The 20,113-nt window shown below is 35.9% G+C and overlaps 1 protein-coding gene across 1 annotated transcript; it reads right to left on the bottom strand.

Moving 5' to 3' along the window:
- Positions 1-15,751: 15,751 nt before the first annotated feature.
- On the bottom strand, positions 15,752-20,012 carry LOC146928789 (monooxygenase 1-like). The gene is made up of 6 exons (XM_085700996.1): positions 19,896-20,012; positions 19,658-19,804; positions 18,856-18,906; positions 18,580-18,751; positions 17,383-17,617; positions 15,752-16,845 (listed from the first exon to the last, which is right to left on the bottom strand). The coding sequence occupies exons 1-6, from the start codon at positions 19,973-19,975 to the stop codon at positions 16,280-16,282; spliced, it is 1,251 nt and encodes a 416-aa protein (XP_085557122.1). The 5' UTR covers positions 19,976-20,012; the 3' UTR covers positions 15,752-16,279.
- Positions 20,013-20,113: the final 101 nt, after the last annotated feature.

The following is a 20,113-nucleotide window of genomic DNA, read 5'->3' as shown; positions in this document are numbered from 1 at the left end:
ATGGAAGGAAAATCCTTCAAAGGTTCTGACTCAGCTGTTGTCAGTTCAATCCATTTTTCATCAACAGGATGTTCGCTGACGACCTTCATAGCATACAAGGATTTGCTGTTCCAGATGCGGTCTGAAGTGCTAACTGTAAAACAGCTATCAGTAGCTGATTCGAAGTTCCTCAGAGTCTCCAACAGCTTCCCTTGGTGAAAGATTTCTGATAGAAGCCTTCCACAAGGTACTTGTTTCTTTTTCCTGCTAGTAGCTTCTTTGATGGCCGAGCACATATGATGCAAGAGGTAATTTGGAACATCAATCCTTTGAAAGGTAGCCAACGAGTACAAGGCTAGTTGATGATCCTTGTTTGGTTGATCAGTTCCTCCTCCTCTTTGAAAGAAGCAATGTGCACTGAACTTTAGCAATAATCTGTGACACACTTCCATATCTGCAGTTTTTAACTTAGAATCTCCTTTGCAGAACAGATTTACGTAGCTCTGTAATAGAATATCATCCTTAACTTCCCACTTAAAAAATCCTTTTGAAGATACCCTGCATGCTTTTGAAATAGCTCTTTTGGTGATGGTTACTGGGATACCCATCACTGCAGATCTAATCTCCAATCCTTCAAAAGGTTTCAGACCCATTTCTTCTCTAGTTTTTCCTTTTAAACTTGAATTCTTTTCTACGGCCCTTTTCTCTTCAAGTTCGGCAGCTTCCTCGTCGTAGACCTCAGCCCTTAACCAAAAGTCCTTTACCAGATTCTCATATGTTGGTCCATTCAACATACGAAAATAACCATGTAGCTTTTGTTTCTTGACGTAAGCTTCCATGTTCACATCATATTTCTTCGGAGAAGTGAAGTCAAAAGGTGTCTCCTTTTGAACAATCAGTTTTTCTTCAGGAATAGACATGGTCTTAGGTTTGATGACCAGCCCAGATTCTGATGCTCCTTGCATGCTTGAAGTAGCTTCTGAAACTTTTGAGCTTGATGATGCCATTGATTGATTGAAGAAGATTTGAAGAAGATGATGATTTTAGGGTTCTAAGGTAGAGAGAATGCGCTTACTTCGCAAGTACAGGTTTGAAAACAAAGTGTTTGTTTGTGAAGTGAGTAGTGTGTGAATTGTCAAAGTGTTAAGAGTAAAAACGATTGCAATTCAAAAGAGACAAACAAACATATCATTAATGACAAATTGGGGGAGTGTGAAAGTACTTTTCAAAGCTATTAAATCATCATTGCCCGTTTTAGTTATACACCAATACAGACAGGCCACGTCAGAAACTTTCAGAGTAACTACCAAGTTAGTGGGCCAGAAGTTACCATAAAAAGTAACTCCCAACTTTTCCACTAACTCTGCTATTCAGAAGCATAAAATCCAGCTTCTGGACTTCAGATGCTGACGTCATCATCAGAAGCGAGTATTCCTCAGAACCTCAATAAAGAGCTTCTGATGAACTACTGCTTCTGAACTAACTTCAGAACCTAAAATCCTATTCAGGAGCAAGCAAACATTTAATCAGACACAAAGTGCATGTTCAAATTTTTCTTTATAAAATCAAACCTTTCAACAGTTAAAGGCTTAGTAAATATATCAGCCCATTGATTTTTAGTATCAATGAATTGTATATCTAAAATTCCTTTTTGAACATAGTCTCTGATAAAATGGTGTTTGATTTCAATGTGCTTAGCTCTTGAATGCAAAATTGGATTTTTAGACAAACAAATAGCAGCAGTATTATCACAATAAATGGGAATACTGTTAGCAATTATCTGATAGTCTTCCAACTGATGTTTCATCCAAAGTAGTTGTGTACAACAACTTGCAGCTGAAATGTATTCTGCTTCTGATGTAGACATGGCAACAGTTGTTTGTCTTTTGCTAGCCCAGGATATAAGATTATCACCCAGAAATTGACAATTGCCACTGGTTGACTTTCTTTCAATCCTATCACCAGCATAATCAGCATCACAGAATCCAATTAGCTTATAATCTAAGGATTTCCTATAAAGGAGTCCAAGATTAGTTGTTCCATTCAAATACCTGAAGATTCTTTTGACATCAGTCATATGAGATTCTCTAGGATCTGATTGGAATCTTGCATACAAGCATACACTAAATAAAATATCTGGCCTAGATGCAGTGAGGTATAACAAAGAACCAATCATACCTCTGTACAGCTTCTGATCTACTTTAGCTCCTTCATCTTCTTTGCTTAAGGTGCACGTAGGGTGCATTGGAGTGTTCATCACTTTACAATCTTCAAGCTTGAACTTCTTCAGAAGATCCTTTGTATACTTTGATTGATGAACATAGACTCCATCTTTGCATTGATTAATTTGAATGCCCAGGAAGAACTTCAGCTCTCCCATCATGCTCATTTCAAATTCATCCTGCATTAACTTAGAAAATTCCTTGCAAAGAGATGCATTAGTAGAACCAAATATTATATCATCAACATATATTTGCACAACAAGAATATCTTTCCCAAGGGTCCTTCTGAAGAGTGTTGTATCAACCTGTCCTCTTTTAAAATCATTTTTTATTAAGAAATTACTCAGTCTATCATACCAAGCTCTAGGAGCTTGTTTCAAGCCATATAGTGATTTCTTCAGTTTAAAAACATGGTCAGGATATTTAATATCCTCAAATCCAGGAGGTTTCTTGACATACACTTCTTCTTCAATGACACCATTAAGAAATGCACTCTTGACATCCATCTGATATAATATTATGCCATGATTAACTACATAGGACAGAAGTAACCTGATTGCTTCCAATCTTGCAACTGGAGCAAATGTTTCAGTGTAATCAATGCCTTCTTGTTGACTATACCGAGTGCAACAAGTCTGGCTTTGTTTCTTGTTACTTCTCCTTGCTCATTCAACTTGTTTCTGAATACCCATTTTGTTCCAATAATGTTCTTGTGTTGAGGTTTGGGTACTAGATCCCACACATCTTTTCTTTGAAATTGATTCAACTCTTCTTGCATAGCTAAGATCCATCCATCATCTGAAAGTGCTTCATCAACTGTTGTAGGTTCAATCATTGAGATCAGTCCAATCATTGATCCTTCTTGTCTGAAGTATGATCTTGTTCTTTGTGGACTATCTTTATTTCCAATGATTAATTCCTCAGGATGTGAAGACTTGTGCTTGAATGTGTTTCTGGGAGGATCTGCTTGATGTGAGCCATCTTGTGCTTCATTAGAAGCTGCTTCATCTTGCGCTTCTGATGTGGGTTCAACTTCTGGACTTTCTTCAGATTCAGCTATCTGATCAGGTTCTGGAGTAGCTTCAGGAACCTGTATCTCTGCAACACTTTCACCTTGCTTTGAAGTTTTATCTTCAAGCTCTTTGTCATCAAATTTAACGTGCATAGATTCTTCAACACAGAGTGTCTCTGAATTATACACTCTGTATGCCTTTGACCTTTTAGAGTAACCTAGGAAGATTCCTCTTTGGGCCTTGGCATCAAATTTCTTTAGGTAGAGCTTGTTATTTAGAATGTAACATGTACATCCAAATTGATGAAAGTAAGAGATATTGGGTTTCCTTCCTTTAAAGAGTTCATATGCTGTTTTCTCCAAAAATAGGTCTGATATAGATCCTGTTCTGGACATAACATTTTGTATTCACTGCTTCTGCCCAAAAATGTTTTGGTAAATTGTTTTCATGAATCATGGTTCTAGCCATTTCTTGTAAAGTTCTATTCTTTCTCTCTACAACCCCATTTTGTTGTGGAGTTCTAGGAGAAGAAAATTCATGGACAATTCCATGTTTTTCACAAAAAGCTTTAAATGGCTCATTTTCAAACTCTCCACCATGATCACTTCTGACTTTCAAAATCTTTGATTCTTTTTCAGATTGAATTTGAGTGTAGAAACTACTGAATACATCACAAGTAACATCTTTACTCTTTATGAATTTCACCCAAGTCCATCTGCTATAATCATCAACAATGACCAATCCATATTTACTTCCATATAAGAATGCAGTACTTACTGGTCCAAATAATTCAATATGGAGTAATTCTAAGGGTCTGGAGGTTGAAACAATGTCTTTGGTTTTAAAAGATGATTTCACAATTTTCCCTCTCTGACATGCACCACAGAGTGCATCTGAATGATAGTCAATGTCTGGTAGCCCTTTGACAAGTTGTAACTTACTAAGCTTAGAGATTAATCTCCAGTTAGCATGTCCCAACCTTCTGTTCCACATCCATTTCTTATCATTCACTGATAGAAGGCAAATCACCTTCTGATCAGCCAGTTCAGAAAAATTGATTTTGTAGACATTATCAACTCTCTTTCCCTTGAACACAATGGATTTGTCTTCCTTGTTGATTACAGTACAGTTGGTTTTCTCAAAAAGCACATCATAACCATTATCACAAAATTGACTAATGCTCAAAAGGTTATGTTCAAGACCATCAACCAACCATACATTATTGAGGTAGAGGAATTACCAATAGTTCCTGTACCTATGATCTTGCCAGATTGGTTGCCTCCATATTTCACACTTCCTCCTTCCTTCATTGTTAGGCTGAGGAAGCTGGACTTTTCTCCTGTCATGTGTCTTGAGCAACCGCTGTCTAGGTACCATGATTTTTGCTTTGGTGCTGCTCTTAGACATACCTGCATCATTGACATTTTCAGATTTAGGTACCCATTGTCCTATGGATCCTGAAAGGTTAGTACTTGAGGCTTTACTCTTCACTTCCTGTACCTTGTGCTGTGAGTTGGATTGCTTCTGATTAACCATCACCTTAGGTTTTGGTGCTTCAGAAGCAGTAACTGTCTTCTTCTGAAACTTAGACTTCAGAACCTCAGATTTTGGTTTCACCAGACTCTGAGGAACAGGTTCTGATCTTTTCAGGATCCTGATCTTTGAAGTCTTGGATTCAGATTTGATCATAGCCTTTGGCTTAGAGTTCTTTGGCTTTGAAGTAATCTTAGCCTTAGAGCCAGAAGCTTCAGGTTCTGATTGAACAACAGTTTCCAACTCAGCACTTTCAGGTACAAAGAAGGTTTTCAGACCTTCCTTGATGCATTCACAACAAGATTTAAGATTGGTTTTCTCAAGTTTCACTTCTGGAAAACCAATTCCTCTGCTATTGTTCTTGTAAATGCTATAAATCATAGAAGCCACTCTGCTTCTGTCAATGCCAAATATGATAAAATCTTCAAGAGCAATTTCATGGTTGCTTAAAGGTTTTTCATTACACTTTTCTTATAGCTTCTGGCATAAGAACCTGAGCTGATCTTCATAAGTTTTACACATGAAGTCAAAGCCCCTAAGTCCTTGTTCAGAAGCTTTCAGATCCAATAGAGTTGATTTTTGCTGTTTTACCAAATCAGCATATTTTTCTTTTAAATCCTTCAACTCATTGGTTCTTACTTCAAAATGTGTAAGAAGTTCTTTAAGTGACTCAACAAGTTCATCTCTGGGAATCTTAGAATATACCTCATTTTCATCTTCAGAATCTGATTCTGATCCAGCTTCTGAAGTTGCTGTGGCAACTAACCCAACTGCTACCTTTGCATCTTCATCAGCTTCCTCTTTATCAGATCCAGATTCACTTCCCAAATCATCCCAGGTTGCCATTAAACTTTGCTTGATCTGCTTCTTGAATTTACTTGGTTTGAACGTTGACTTCTTTGACGTGTCCTTTGACTTCTCCTTCTGAAGATCAGGGCATTCAGCAATAAAGTGTCCAGGCTTCTTATAGTTGAAGCATCCCTTCTGATATTCTTTCCTTGAGCTTCTGGAGTTACTCCTTCTGGCTAGAAACTTTCTGTTCTTCTTGGCCAGATAGTGAAGTCTGTTGGAGAGCATGGCCATTTCAGCAGCATCTGGTTCAGAATCTGAACTTGATTGTTCTTCCTCTTCAGATTCAACCACTTTGAGAGCTCTTGATGACTTGCCTTTGGATGGAAGAGCTATTGATTTACTCTTCTTAGTAGACTCATGTTCATTAAGACTTAACTCATGAACTTTGAGAGAACTAACAAGATCTTCGACACTTAAAGTGTTTAAATCTTTAGCTTCCTCAATGGCAGTCACCTTTGGTCTCCATCTTGCATGCAAGCTTCTGAGTATCTTGCTCACATGGTCAGAAGCAACATAGCTCTTCTTTAGAATTTGTAGCCCAGAGACTAAGGTTTGAAACCTTGAGTACATCTCCTCAATAGTTTCATCATCCTTCATCTTGAATAACTCGTACTGATGTACAAGCATGAGAGCTTTAGCTTCTTTGACCTTTTTGCTGCCTTCGTAGTTTGAACAGAGAGAAGCAAACATAGCTTTAGCAGTGGATTTGTCACTCATCTTCATGTACTCTGCTTTGGGTATGGCAGTGACAAGGGCTCCTCTGATAATATGATGCTTCTTATAGAGTTTCTTCAACTCAGGAGTATGTTTCTTTCTATCCACAGCAGCTCCTTCTTCATCAAGAACTAAGTCACCAACACCATCTTCTAGTATATCCCATAGTTCTTCATCTAGGCTCTCGATATAACTTTAGAAGTTGGTTTTCCACCAAGAAAATTCTTCAGCATCTCCGTTGAACTTTGGAATCTTTCCAACACTGGATTTCTTGTCAACATTGTAATCATATGCAACACTTTTGTTGTTGTTGCCAGATCCATTTCCAGAAACAGATTTGTCAGACATGTTTTTCTCTGATCTTGGACTGTTACACTGTTAGGTGTTATCAACAGAACCAAGGCTCTAGATACCAATTGAAGGTGAGAAAAACACAAGAAGGGGGGTTGAATTGTGTTTTGGAAAATTCTTCGTTTCTCCTAAAAACTGAACACACTTGTTCGAAGCTAAGTGAAGCAGCTTTTGAAGTGGTAATCAGAATCTAAATGCAGCGGAATAAAACAGAGAGAGAGAGAGAGAAGAAGAAGAACGACACAAAGCAATTATACTGGTTCCTTCCACAATCCGGAAGTAGTCCAGTCCCCCTTGCACTTCCAAGGAGATTTCACTAAGAGTAATATCTGATTACAATTGCTCAAGCACACCAACAAGAGACTTCCTTTGCTCAAGCACACTTTGCAAGAGTCTTCCTTTGCTCAAGAACACAATCAAGAGACTTCCCTGCTCAAGCACAACTGCAAGAGACTTCTAACTAAACAAAATTACACAGAAAATTGTTTAAGGTTGAACACTTGATATACAATCAGAGGTGCTCACAATACAAATCAGATACAGACTCAATAACTTAGGAATTTCTAAGATGAAACTTTAAGACACAGAAATTCTAAGTGAATGCAGAACAATTTTAGCAGAGATTTGGCACTTGTAAAAATGTTGTGAGTCTTTCGTTCAGCATTGCCAAATCTCTAAGTCTTCACTCCTTTATATAGAGGTGTGAAAGAGACGTTGTGAAATTGCCAGCACATCAAAGAGTCGTTGTTGAAGCTTGATCTTTCACCAATGATCTTTTGCCTGATTTGGTTGTTGTCCTATGAAGAACTAATTTGAAATCCATTCCCATTGTGAAGGAACATCTTTACAGGCATAGCTGTTATTCTGGAGCTGTTTTATTGTCCTGTAGCGTGGACACAAAACAGAGTAGTGGAGAAGGTGGTTGTACACTTCGTACAAAGTACAATGTCAACGCTTTTTGAAGATAAGGTTCCAAGGCCTTCAAATCTTCTCCAAAATGACCGTTGCAACCATCCACTAATCTTCTGCAGTATTTTTGAATCCAATAGACAGCTTTTGAAGTGTTGATCTTTGAATCTTCAGCTTGTGGCGATAATCAGCTTCTGATGAGCTTCAGCTTCTGATGAAGTTGCTTCTGAACTATCTGCTTCTGATGGCTATACGCTTCTGAAGGCTATCTGCTTCTGTTGACCTTCAACTTCTGATGACCTTCAGCTTCTGATGACTTTCAGCTTCTGATGATCTTCAGCTTCTGATGACGTCATCATTCTTCAGTAGCACTTATGACTTCAGATGCACTTCTTTTCCGATGCTTTCAAGCTTCCTTTTCTTTAGTCCATAGCTTTCTATTTGTTCTTCAGAACCTTTATATGATATAAATTTTTAACTATGGTCCTGTACACTTGAACAAATATTAGCTAGTCCAATTTACAATTTTTAATACATTGTTATCATCAAAACTCTTTAAGGTTCATTGCTAAACACATTTTGTTCCCACACAACAAACACAAGAAAACTCCATAATCTCTCACTATATTTCTAGTATCATTATCTCTTGAGTTTGTGTTTGTAAAAATCTCATGTGTTGAGATATCACGATCTAAACAAACCAATCATCATACAAAATGTAATCTATTGGGCTTAATAGTTTGAGATAGAAAAGTTCCAACCTTTCTTGTGTGAAAGCAAAGAATTATAGAAGCCTGCTGAGGTTGATAATACAATTGTTCAGGACTGATATGGTGTGATCAAGACCTTATAATGCTAGTCAGAAGTTTCTACTATCATAATACTATAGTGGATAATCTCACACAAAGTGTGGAGACTAGAAGTAGCTGAGTTTGGTGAACCAGGATAATTCTCATGTGTTATTCTTCTTCCCTTTCTCTTTTTATTTAAGTTACACAATATACACACACCATCACACTCATATTAATATTTATTAATCTCCAGAATATTCTGGTCCTAATTAATCACAATCAAATTAATCCAGAGTTCTCTGATCCTAATTTAATCATTATCTTATTCATTATACAACTGCTTCCAGAACATTCTGGTCCGAGATAAAACAATTGCATAATATTTAACTAAAGATCAAAATCAGCTTATAATATAGTTTTATCATTCTTTCTTTATATTTAATCATTCTCCATAACATTCTGGTCCTTGTTTAAATAACTTTGCATTTCACCTTAACATCGTTCTTCTCATTCTGCTTATATAATCATTCTCCAGAACATTCTGGTCCTATATAAATCAATTACAATATACTGTAATCTTGTTGGACTAATATAAACCAAGAACTTTTTGAGTATATAAACTTAATTACAGTTTCAGGAATAATTTTAAAAGGGTCACAATTCAACCCCCCCCCCTGTGGTGATAATCAGCTTCTGATGAGCTTCAGCTTCTGATGAAGTTGCTTCTGAACTATCTGCTTCTGATGGCTATACGCTTCTGAAGGCTATCTGCTTCTGTTGACCTTCAACTTCTGATGACCTTCAGCTTCTGATAACTTTCAGCTTCTGATGATCTTCAGCTTCTGATGATCTTCAGCTTCTGATGACGTCATCATTCTTCAGTAGCACTTATGACTTCAGATGCACTTCTTTTCAGATGCTTTCAAGCTTCCTTTTCTTTAGTCCATAGCTCTCTATTTGTTCTTCAGAACCTTTATATGATGTAAATTTTTAACTATGGTCCTGTACACTTGAACAAATATTAGCTAGTCCAATTTACAATTTTTAATACCTTGTTATCATCAAAACCCTTTAAGGTTCATTGTTAAACACATTTTGTTCCCACACAACAAACACAAGAAAACTCCATAATCTCTCACTATATTTCTAGTATCATTATCTCTTGAGTTTGTGTTTGTAAAAATCTCATGTGTTGAGATATCACGATCTAAACAAACCAATCATCATACAAAATGTAATCTATTGGGCTTAATAGTTTGAGATAGAAAAGTTCCAACCTTTCTTGTGTGAAAGCAAAGAATTATAGAAGCCTGCTGAGGTTGATAATACAATTGTTCAGGACTGATATGGTGTGATCAAGACCTTATAATGCTAGTCAGAAGTTTCTACTATCATGATACTATAGTGGATAATCTCACACAAAGTGTGGAGACTAGAAGTAGCTGAGTTTGGTGAACCAGGATAATTCTCATGTGTTATTCTTCTTCCCTTTCTCTTTTTATTTAAGTTACACAATATACACACACCATCACACTCATATTAATATTTATTAATCTCCAGAATATTCTGGTCCTAATTAATCACAATCAAATTAATCCAGAGTTCTCTGATCCTAATTTAATCATTATCTTATTCATTATACAACTGCTTCCAGAACATTCTGGTCCGAGATAAAACAATTGCATAATATTTAACTAAAGATCAAAATCAGCTTATAATATAGTTTTATCATTCTTTCTTTATATTTAATCATTCTCCATAACATTCTGGTCCTTGTTTAAATAACTTTGCATTTCGCCTTAACATCGTTCTTCTCATTCTGCTTATATAATCATTCTTCAGAACATTCTGGTCCTATATAAATCAATTACAATATATTGTAATCTTGTTGGACTAATATAAACCAAGAACTTTTTGAGTATATTGAATTTTTTTTTAATAGAGAGCAATATCTCCTCTTCAATGGCTCTTTTTAGGTCACTAACTTGACCCTACCTAGGTTAAAAAAAAAAATTCTTCTATGATTTCCTATAGTTAATTTCCCTAATTTCTCTTTTCTACGTGGATTATCAATACTCAAGGGAATAAAGGTACTATAGCAATTCTTGGTGTTAGTCTTAATTGAATTATTTCTCTTGACCTTCCTACTGTTATTCTTAGGTATTCTTAGGTATATTTATGCTAGTCCTAATACCAGTATGTTCAGAAAGGTGCCTAGTATTAATTGTCATGACAGATACTGGTTTGATAAATAACACTTGCTCTTTCTTGTCAAACTTAGGAGTTTCATCCCTTTTAGGATAAATCTCTTCCTCCTTTACAGATGAGTTATCACTAAGGTTACCTAAGTTGAGAATTTCCCTATTTCTATTGTTATCAGTCTCTTGAGAATAAAGATAAGAATCGCTGGAGTTTGTTTCCAATGAAACTTCACATTGCAAAACTTTATGTTTCTTGTCAATAATCTCTTGAATTTCACCAAGCTTCTCTGAAATAACATCAATCCATGAAACTTGTTCCTCTCTTGATTTCCTTATAGTTTCAGCGTATTGGTTAGGGTTCCATTGAGACTCGGATAAAACTGCTTGAAAGGCTTCAGCCATCCCGGAAAGTCTTTCTTGCTCATACTCCCAAAAGGGGTTGGGTTTATCCCATCATGGGGTTGCGTAGGGGAATTCCAAGCTCATAAAGAAAGTAAAATAAAAGAAATGACAAACAAGTTATTTGAATTATTTAGTCGAAAATATCAATAATACCCAGCAATGGCGCCAAAAACTTGATGATCGCATTAGGCAAGTGTGTCAAATCGTTTACCAAGTAATAAAGTGATAAGTAGAGTATCGTTTCCATAGGGATTGTCGTTTCATTCAAACAATTCGTGTTACTTATTTTAAGTTGACGATATAAAATAAAAGATTAAAGGCTTAGAGATTGCAACTTTTATATATTTGCAACATAGCAAGTTACCTGTTTGGTTGCAGAAAAGTAAGCAGCGGTTAGGACTCTTTGAATCCCCCTATTTATTTTGTAAGATTTAAATAAAATTCATGTCATGTTTAGTTATCTTAAGTAGACTATACAAGTGATGAGGCCGTTGGGACGTTCTAACCTAGTCGGGTGTCACTCTGCACCTGCTGATCGCATTGTGATCCTTACGTGTTGGATCTATACTATCTCGGTTGATCTAGGTTTTTCCTTCTGATGGGTAAATGCACCTGCTGATCACATGGTGATCCTTACGTTTGGGGTCTTTCTAATTCATAGGTAATTGAAACATAAACTTAAATTAGTGTTCCTAGGTTTCGAAAGGCAATGAAGGCCAATGTCCCCGAAGGTCTTCCCATCTATGAATCTTAGGACACTCATAACACACTCTCCTTCTCCCATTGGTAATTCTTCAATGATGGCAAATTTGCATAATACTCCTGCATTTACAGAACATGCAAATCCATTTACACCGTTTAACAAACATAGTCCTTCAAGTTCTAGCGTGTTTGGCAGAAGCGCTCTACCAACCTTAACTACAGAGTCTATGATGTTGTTTAGGCAACAAATGGATGAGAGCAATCATGAGATGGTTAATTTGTTGACACAACAAATTGGCACGGTGTTTAACCCTTTGATTCAAACCACGAATCAGGGTTACCAAGCATTAGCCACTCAAATAGGGAGAATAGCATATTTCTTCACCCCTTCACAAACTGTCTATCAACAGATCCCTCAGATCCAAAATATCCCTCAAGCCCAAATTACTCGACCTGTGCAAATTATCGAACCCATTGTTCAAAGACAACAACCTGTGCCTCGACCTTAACAGTCGAACCAATGGTACAAGCACAGAAAGAGATAATTTTGGTAGATAGTAATCATGATGCAAACGAAGTTGTTAGAAATGTCCAACAACAAAATTTCGGAGCACATAATATAGCCACTTTGGTTGAAAATATCATGGCTCAAAATGGTATAAACGTAGGTTTACATAGACCAAATTTTGTATCTCCTTTCTCAGGATATGTTCTACAAACTGAACTTCCTAGGGGTTATAAAATTCCTAAGTTCACAACTTTTGCTAGTGACACTAGAGAATCTACTATCGAACACATAGCACGTTATTTGATGGAAGCTGGAGATATTGCAAACAATGAGAATTTGATATTAAAGTTTTTTCCAAATTCTCTAATAAAGAATGCCTTTATGTGGTTTACCACGCTTGCACCGCATTCCATTCAACACTGGACTCAATTAGAGAGACTATTTCATGAACAATTTTTCATGGGCCAATCTAGGATAAGTCTAAAAGAATTAGCAAGTGTGAGGAGACAATCAACTAAATCTGTCGAAGATTATTTGAAAAAGAGTGAAAAACGTGCAAACTTAGAGATGAGAAGACATCGAGGGACGCATGGCATATCGGAGCAAATGAAAAGTCTCCATTAACTGTTCAACTGCAGAAGTGGTGGCCTGCAAAATCTTGAAATCGTGAGGAGAAAGAAAACCTGAAATGACGACTCTTAAAATTCATGATTAGTGTGACATCATGCTTTGGAATACTTAGAGTTTTTCTCAAAAATGTCAATTCTCTCCTTTGAATATATTCAGTCGAAAATGGCATTTTTGGAGGGCAATTTGTTAGCTGGTATTTTCACCAGCCTCATTTAATGTGGTCAACAATTAGTTGAATTTTACTCTTGCAGGAATCAAAGTTTTTTCTTCAATCAAAGGAGTTTCGACGAGATGTTGGACTTAGCATAAATAGTCTCAAAGCTTTGAAGTTCAACAAGATACGGAGGAAGAGGCGAACCCATCGAAGTCAAGCAACTACCTTTGAAGCGGGAAGATTCGAATTTCAAAAGAGAAGCGGTTTCCTCAAGGGAGAACGTGGGAGACAAGCGGTTGTCTACATGGAAGAAGTGTAGATCATGGAGTTAGACTTTTTCTAGTTATTTTTCCATGTAAAATAGTAGTTTTCCATAGGGAAAATGGGTCGTAGTCTTCCATAGGGAAAACGGGTCACAAATCTCCTATACAAAATTCTAAAACACTTGAAGTACCGGCGCGAGGTAAAAGAGTCATAAAGAATGTATGTAAAGGATTTGTCGAACCACCTTTATTTTTAATGCACTTGCATTTGCACTTTTTCTTTTCTTTAAGTTTCTGCAATTTAAACTTAATGCACCTTTATCGCTTTTAAAACCTGTTGAAAGACACCACACGGACTCTTCCCATTCGTTAAGCCACCTACGAACTCGAAGAACGCACAACAACAAAATGCACAACATGTCCTTGGATCTCTGGTTTGGTCCTTCTTGTTATAATCAAAACCAGTCGGTAGTTTGTTTACCAAAAACACGGTAAACAATAGATAGATATTAGTTTGCAAGATATGAGTATAAAGATATAAGCATCGGGAGAGTAATATCAATATTATGCCCTATCACAACCTAAGTACCTAATCTAGGGTTGCACTTCGCCGGAATACTAATCCTAATAAAACTTAATAGCGAACATAAAATATATTATAATAAACGACATTAAATTAAATAATTATCCAATAAAACAAAAAGAGGTTCGTCTTAGAACCCTAGCCTATAAACATCTAGTTACACATGATAACTAAGACAAAATACAAAAAGATAAAAACATACCCTAGAAAAGATAGGAGAAGATATAACTCCTTATTGGTTCCTAGAATCGCCTTCCTCTTGAACTGCTCCAGTTCTAAACAAGAAATTGTGAATGAGGAAGGAGGTATTTATAGGGAAAGTTTCCACATAACTTGGGCTAAAACCATGGACTTCTGGGGGCGAAAAAGTCATTAAAAGTGACTATTTTTGCAAGTCTTCATGCACCTAGCGCATGTGCCTGCCAGGCAGAGGTGCCTAGCTCCCCCTGGCATGCGCTAGGCGCTTTAGTGTAACATCTTCGGGCTGTCTAGCGCCCCATGTGGTGCGCCTAGGCGCTTCAATGTGTTTGTTGTGTTGTTTTGCATGTTTTCTCCGCCTGCTAGGGTGTTTTCTTCAATGTAAAATATCTTGGAACTTTGGAACAAAATTCCTCCCTTTGTAAAGTCTTCTAAAGCCTCTTGAATCTTTATTCTTATCTTTCCAAGGACCACATAAATCTTCAGATGTCTTGCTTTGCCTGATTTGCTTGATTTCTTCGTGAATTACATCAAGAACACCCTAAAACTACTATCCTTAGGACATTACTATCCCTAGTTAGCCTTGTTCTTAAGGCCTGCCAATACAACATTACTATCCTTAAAACCCTAGACATTAACATTGTCTACAAGTAACTTTGAGGGCTTCCTTTTGTGACAAAGTTTCTATTGAATTTGTGTACCAAGTTAACCATGTCATGTATGTCCTTATCTTGAGTCTCATGCCTTTCAGCCATGACACCCAAGTGCTCTTTATTAACGTTTAGCCTAGCCATCATGTCTTAGGGGTAGTGCTAAATTGCCCGCTACTCAAAGAATTCCAATGATTACTTCTGAACGTTTTCTCTTTTGTTTCAATAATCCTTCTGTCATAGCTATTAGAACTCATCCAAGCTCCTATAGTATTGGTATTCTCCGTTTATGATCATCAATAATGTCTAGTTTCTGCCAACAGTTCCAAGAATTATGCCCCACCAATCCGCATAGAAAACAAAACATTGGAGGTTTTCAAACCTGAAATGTACCCAATTAATGCCATCAACATGATTACCAATAAACATTCCCTCCCTAATAGGAGATCTGATGTCAAAAAGAATTTTGATCTTCACAATACTAGCTTTATCATGGAACTCATACACAGCAGCATGCCAGCATCAAGCACTTCCCCTAATTGAGCACCAATACCTTTTCCCATATTTTCATACTTGCAATGGATAGGAAGACCCTAGATCTGTATCTAAAAGAGGAACATGAGTAAAATCTAATTCTCTAATAGCTACCTTTCTGTCCCAAGATTGAACCACAAACCAGATATTCCTAACCATCCAAGGATTTCCTTTCAACACTCTTTGAATATCTTATTCCCTTTCCATAGTTATCCGAGAGCACTTGTCTTCTATCTCATAAAGTTTGAAACCAGCAGGGTTTCCCCAAATTAAATATATTTAGGTTTAGATACCGATATGTTTCGGATTGTGGAGTACGATAGCTATAATGTTGATTGAAACCTTAACAAAATTGGAATCACCAAAAGAGTTTTTTTCTTCTTCTTTTTTTTCACTAAACCAAGAAAGAATATTAAACTCTTAAAAAAATTGTTTTTCACTCAAATGCACAGGAAAATGGCTTTTTCCATTCCAACTCATTCCCAACCTTCCTATAACTCTCACATTAATTCCTAACCATAATCTAAGGACACAACAGCCTCAAAGCACGTTTAATTACACATAATTAACACACTCAAAATCATCATTTAGCAAAGTCACAAAACTAATCACATTTCACGTTGCCTTTAAAAAAAAAAATATCACATTTCACATTATGGCAGAATGTCACACTTAGCACAATACATGTACAAGCATAACATATAATGAGGTTTTACATTACCTATGTGGCAAAAGATTGTTTTCTAGGGTGCAGTCAAAAAACTAAATTTTTTGGAAAAGTTATTTTGTTTAGCTTATAGTAAAATTGTCGATGTCATGTCAACTAGTGTCCTGTTGGTGACCACTCAAAAACTAAACTTTACCTTATTACAAATCAGTCATCGTACAAAATATTAAGGGGAATTTCAATATCTTAGTGCACAAATGGAAATCTATGTCTAATTTTGATTTAATTAGAGACACAATTGCAATAAATAAAAATATAATGACACACATTATGGGTAAATGTGCAATACACCAAATAATCTGACGTGGCATGGATTCAGTACACAAATGTTCAATGATTGACAATTCAACTTCACCAGAAAAGTCATTCTCTTGACTTCACCATAGAATTTTCCTTTAGACTTTCCTCTTCATATAGAGTTCCACAATTATAGTGTGAATGACAATCTGGGTCTCTAAATAGAACAAACATGATTGCTATGACTACAAATCTTACTATCCATGATTTTGTATCAAGCTTCTTCCCAACAAGATAAGTATTTAAAGAGAGCCAAAAAATTCTCATCTTCCTCTCTTTCACGTACTTATCAAATGCTTCCTCAATAGTACTTCGCTTCACTATGCTGTTGGGTGTATTATGGATCTTTTGTGCTAGACATCTAGCAAGAACAATTGCATCTTCAATGGAGGCTGAGCCACCTTGTGCTATGAATGGACCAGTGGCATGCATTGCATCACCAGCAACTACTATTGTTCCTTTACTGAATTTGTTAAGAAGCAAATCCCATGGTGGACGGTACTTCAAGTCAGTGAGATGCAAAGAGTTCAACTTGCATTTTCGTATCATATTCATCGCATGTATCGGAAAACCCTCCATCGACTCCATTAATGATCGTCGTATAAGAGTTGGATCTTTTGAAATTATTGAATCTGCTTTTGTAGGTTGAAAGTTCTCAATTTAAAATTCAACAAGAGTTTATTAACTACGTAATTAACATAACTTATTTCAAATACATGTATCTAATCACATTTTACCATCTCCATTTTACAACTTAAAGTACTTCAAGTAAGCAACATAGTGAAATGGAAGATGCCAAAGGAGTTTTGCTAAATTAAACCTTAACTAAAAAATAACCTAATCCACTATAAATTACCACTCACTGTACTAATATTATTTTTTTGTCGTTTAAAAAGAAAATTATTTTTTGTAGTTCATTTACATTATATATAACTAATATATACTACTAAAACAGTTTAAATAGTGATGTAAAGATATGAATTTTATCTTTAATTTTGACCGAGTCTTCGAGCTGTCAAAATTAAAAATCGTTTCAAGTTTTTGTCTCTAATTATCGTCGTCAATTCAATTTTTTCTAGTGTAATATGGTTTAGCTTTTAGAGTTTATGATTAAACAAATTTACAGAGAGATTTTACTATTTCAAGGGGAGTTTTAAGAAATTAATGACCTTGAGCAGTGTTGATTCTTGTTACAAACCAGTAAACAAGCTTGTCAGTCATTGGGATCCTTCCAAGCTGGACTTGACCTCTGCTTATCATAACAAACTCACTTGGAAATTGATGACCATTTGGATACTTTGTGAAACCTCGAGCAACACATGTTGAGAAATGCAAGAGCTTTGTTTGGTGTAGTCCAACCATATTTGCAATGGTGGAATTCACCCCATCACATCCAATAACAACCTGATATTTACCAACAAACGTACATGTGCTTAATTGTAGTACTTGCAGTTATATTGATTTACTTTTATAAATTTTAACAAGCATTTTCAACACCCCTAACAAAAAAAGAAATGGTTGCTCAATAGACCTCTCAAAATTGTTCACTTGGTCGAAAAAGCCGATCGAAAGTTACGCTTCGATCAGGAGCGAAAATTAATTAACAACACAGCAAACACATTGAAGCGCCTTTTTAAATGTGTCTGGCCTAATTGTTCACTTGGTCTGTCAATTAATTTAAAAAAGGCACTTTCTAAATGGAACTTTTATTAGAACTGTGAAATTGAGCCAGACACCCTAGGGTTAGGTCGAGCCAATCCAAAGTCTAATTAGGCCACAAGTTTGTTTTCTTGGTCTAGCCCAAAACGCATTGAGCCTCGTCAGGGTAAACTCGGATATTTAACAAGTACGTGATCAATGTTGCTTTATACGCCCCTCACATTGGTCAAAGCCCCATGAAGCTATCAGATCGTAACTCTGTATCACACAAAATCTATTGGAAGTTACAAACCGATTGTTGCTTTTTCGATTGGTGTCTAACTGTCAATCAACTTATTTCAGAGGTTGAGCAATATGATAGGCTGTAGAGCAATCACTCAGTGTAATTTAAATTCTTATTTTTCAAAAAATTGCATAATTGGGCCCTTGCCTAATGGTTCAGTTATTTTCAGAGCTCATACCAACACAGAAGTGGGCCAATCCATGGGACCGGTCCAAAAAATTGATAGTTCTACTTTCTTTTCTGATTGTTTCTTTTCCCACCCTACTAATTTCTTGCATGTTCTACAAATTTCGGATTATATAATCAGAAAAGCGTAAAACACGTTACAAAACCCTCCATTATTTATGACATTATAATCCGGATAGGATGCGTAAGAAGGTTGGAGTGTAAGAAAAGGAACGGTCTTCTTTTTTACCTAACATACCTTGGCTTGAAGCATACTTCCATTACTAAGCACAAGCTGTGGATATTGTGTGATTGGATCTAATTCTATGGAAACTACTTGACAGCCGGTGTGTATAGTTTCCATCGGCAAACAATTGGCCATTGCTTTGATCAAATCAGTGCGTTTTAAGCACCTAAATTCTCGATAAATCCTGTTTAACAAGAAAGGTTAAATATTAGTAACTATGAGATGTTACAAACATGATGTCCATTCTAGTCAGCTATACAGAGAGATTGTGTTCTTCCAATTACTCACCCAAATGGTACTTCCTTTGGTTCATCCTCGCCAAGCGATATGAATTTTCCCCTAAATATAAGATAGATGATGATGTTATTGAAATTTATTTATCACTAACCAACTAGTAGTGTTTATGCATTGTAAAAATACATTTTCTTAAATTTTGTTTAATAATGTGTTTGGGCGATCATAAAGAAGAGAATGACATGCTTTCGAAGGAAGATTTATATGATACAAAAATATGAATTCCACATATGCATTCAATTAATGGTGAAGAATAAGTGCATTTTTATGAGAAAAATGACATGTGATAGGTTGGTGGCACAGACTCGAACTTGCAATGCGGCGTGCAATACTTTTATCAATATAAACAAAAACGTGATTAGTGATCCTGAAGCTAAGGAAATTTCGATTGTTCTTAGACAGAGAAATGATTATCAATAATGCGTGCGAAAAATATTGAAGAAAAGTCTACTCCCTTTAATATTCTCCAGTAGAGTAATGACCTTAAGTATTTATACTTAGATTCTTCTTTCCTATGTATTTTCTAATGCTATTTCATCTTTTCCATAAATTAACTATATACTAAGGGTATCCATTGCACTCTTTTATTCTTCATCAATACAACTTCCAATTTCATTCATCTATTTCAAGTGATTACGATTTTGTTGATAGCAGTGTGTGCAAATTTTGTGGCTAAAACGGAAAAAATAAAATTTGAAATTTTTTTAAAGGAAAAAAAAAATTGTGATTTTATAGTGTATAAGTTGAGAATTTTATTTTTATCTTGGTTACCATGAGATAAAAAAATAAACATTACCCTTGTATTTGAATAGCAGTTTCTCTAAGTATTGAACCAACACCAATCTGATCAAGTGCATGCCATCCATTATCTTGCACAATTATAGCTGCCCCCGTAGCTCGCAACTCCTCTGATTTTTCTAACACCAAACTCTTAATTCTCTTCCTGCAAAGTTAATGAAAATGTAAACTTATCTTATAAGATCATATCAAGGTTTTATATACATAAATAAATTTGGCTTGCATAATAATAAAACCTATGAAGTGCTAGGGCTGTTGCAAGGCCGCATATACCACCACCAACAATGACGATCTCATTTTCTACACTTCTCTTCATATTCTTGATATCAAGAAAATAAAATATTTGTGTTTGTTTCTAGTTACTTTTACAATACAAAAATCCTAATCTTGTATGAATGTATTTATACGAAATAAAAAATTGATCTCAACAACTACTCGTGTATACTTTGCATGA

Source organism: Medicago sativa, chromosome 4, assembly GCF_051527215.1.
Source record: "Medicago sativa cultivar Bolivia chromosome 4, Bolivia_mono, whole genome shotgun sequence".
NCBI lineage: Eukaryota > Viridiplantae > Streptophyta > Magnoliopsida > Fabales > Fabaceae > Medicago > Medicago sativa.
This window is presented reverse-complemented; position numbering and strand designations above follow the sequence as displayed.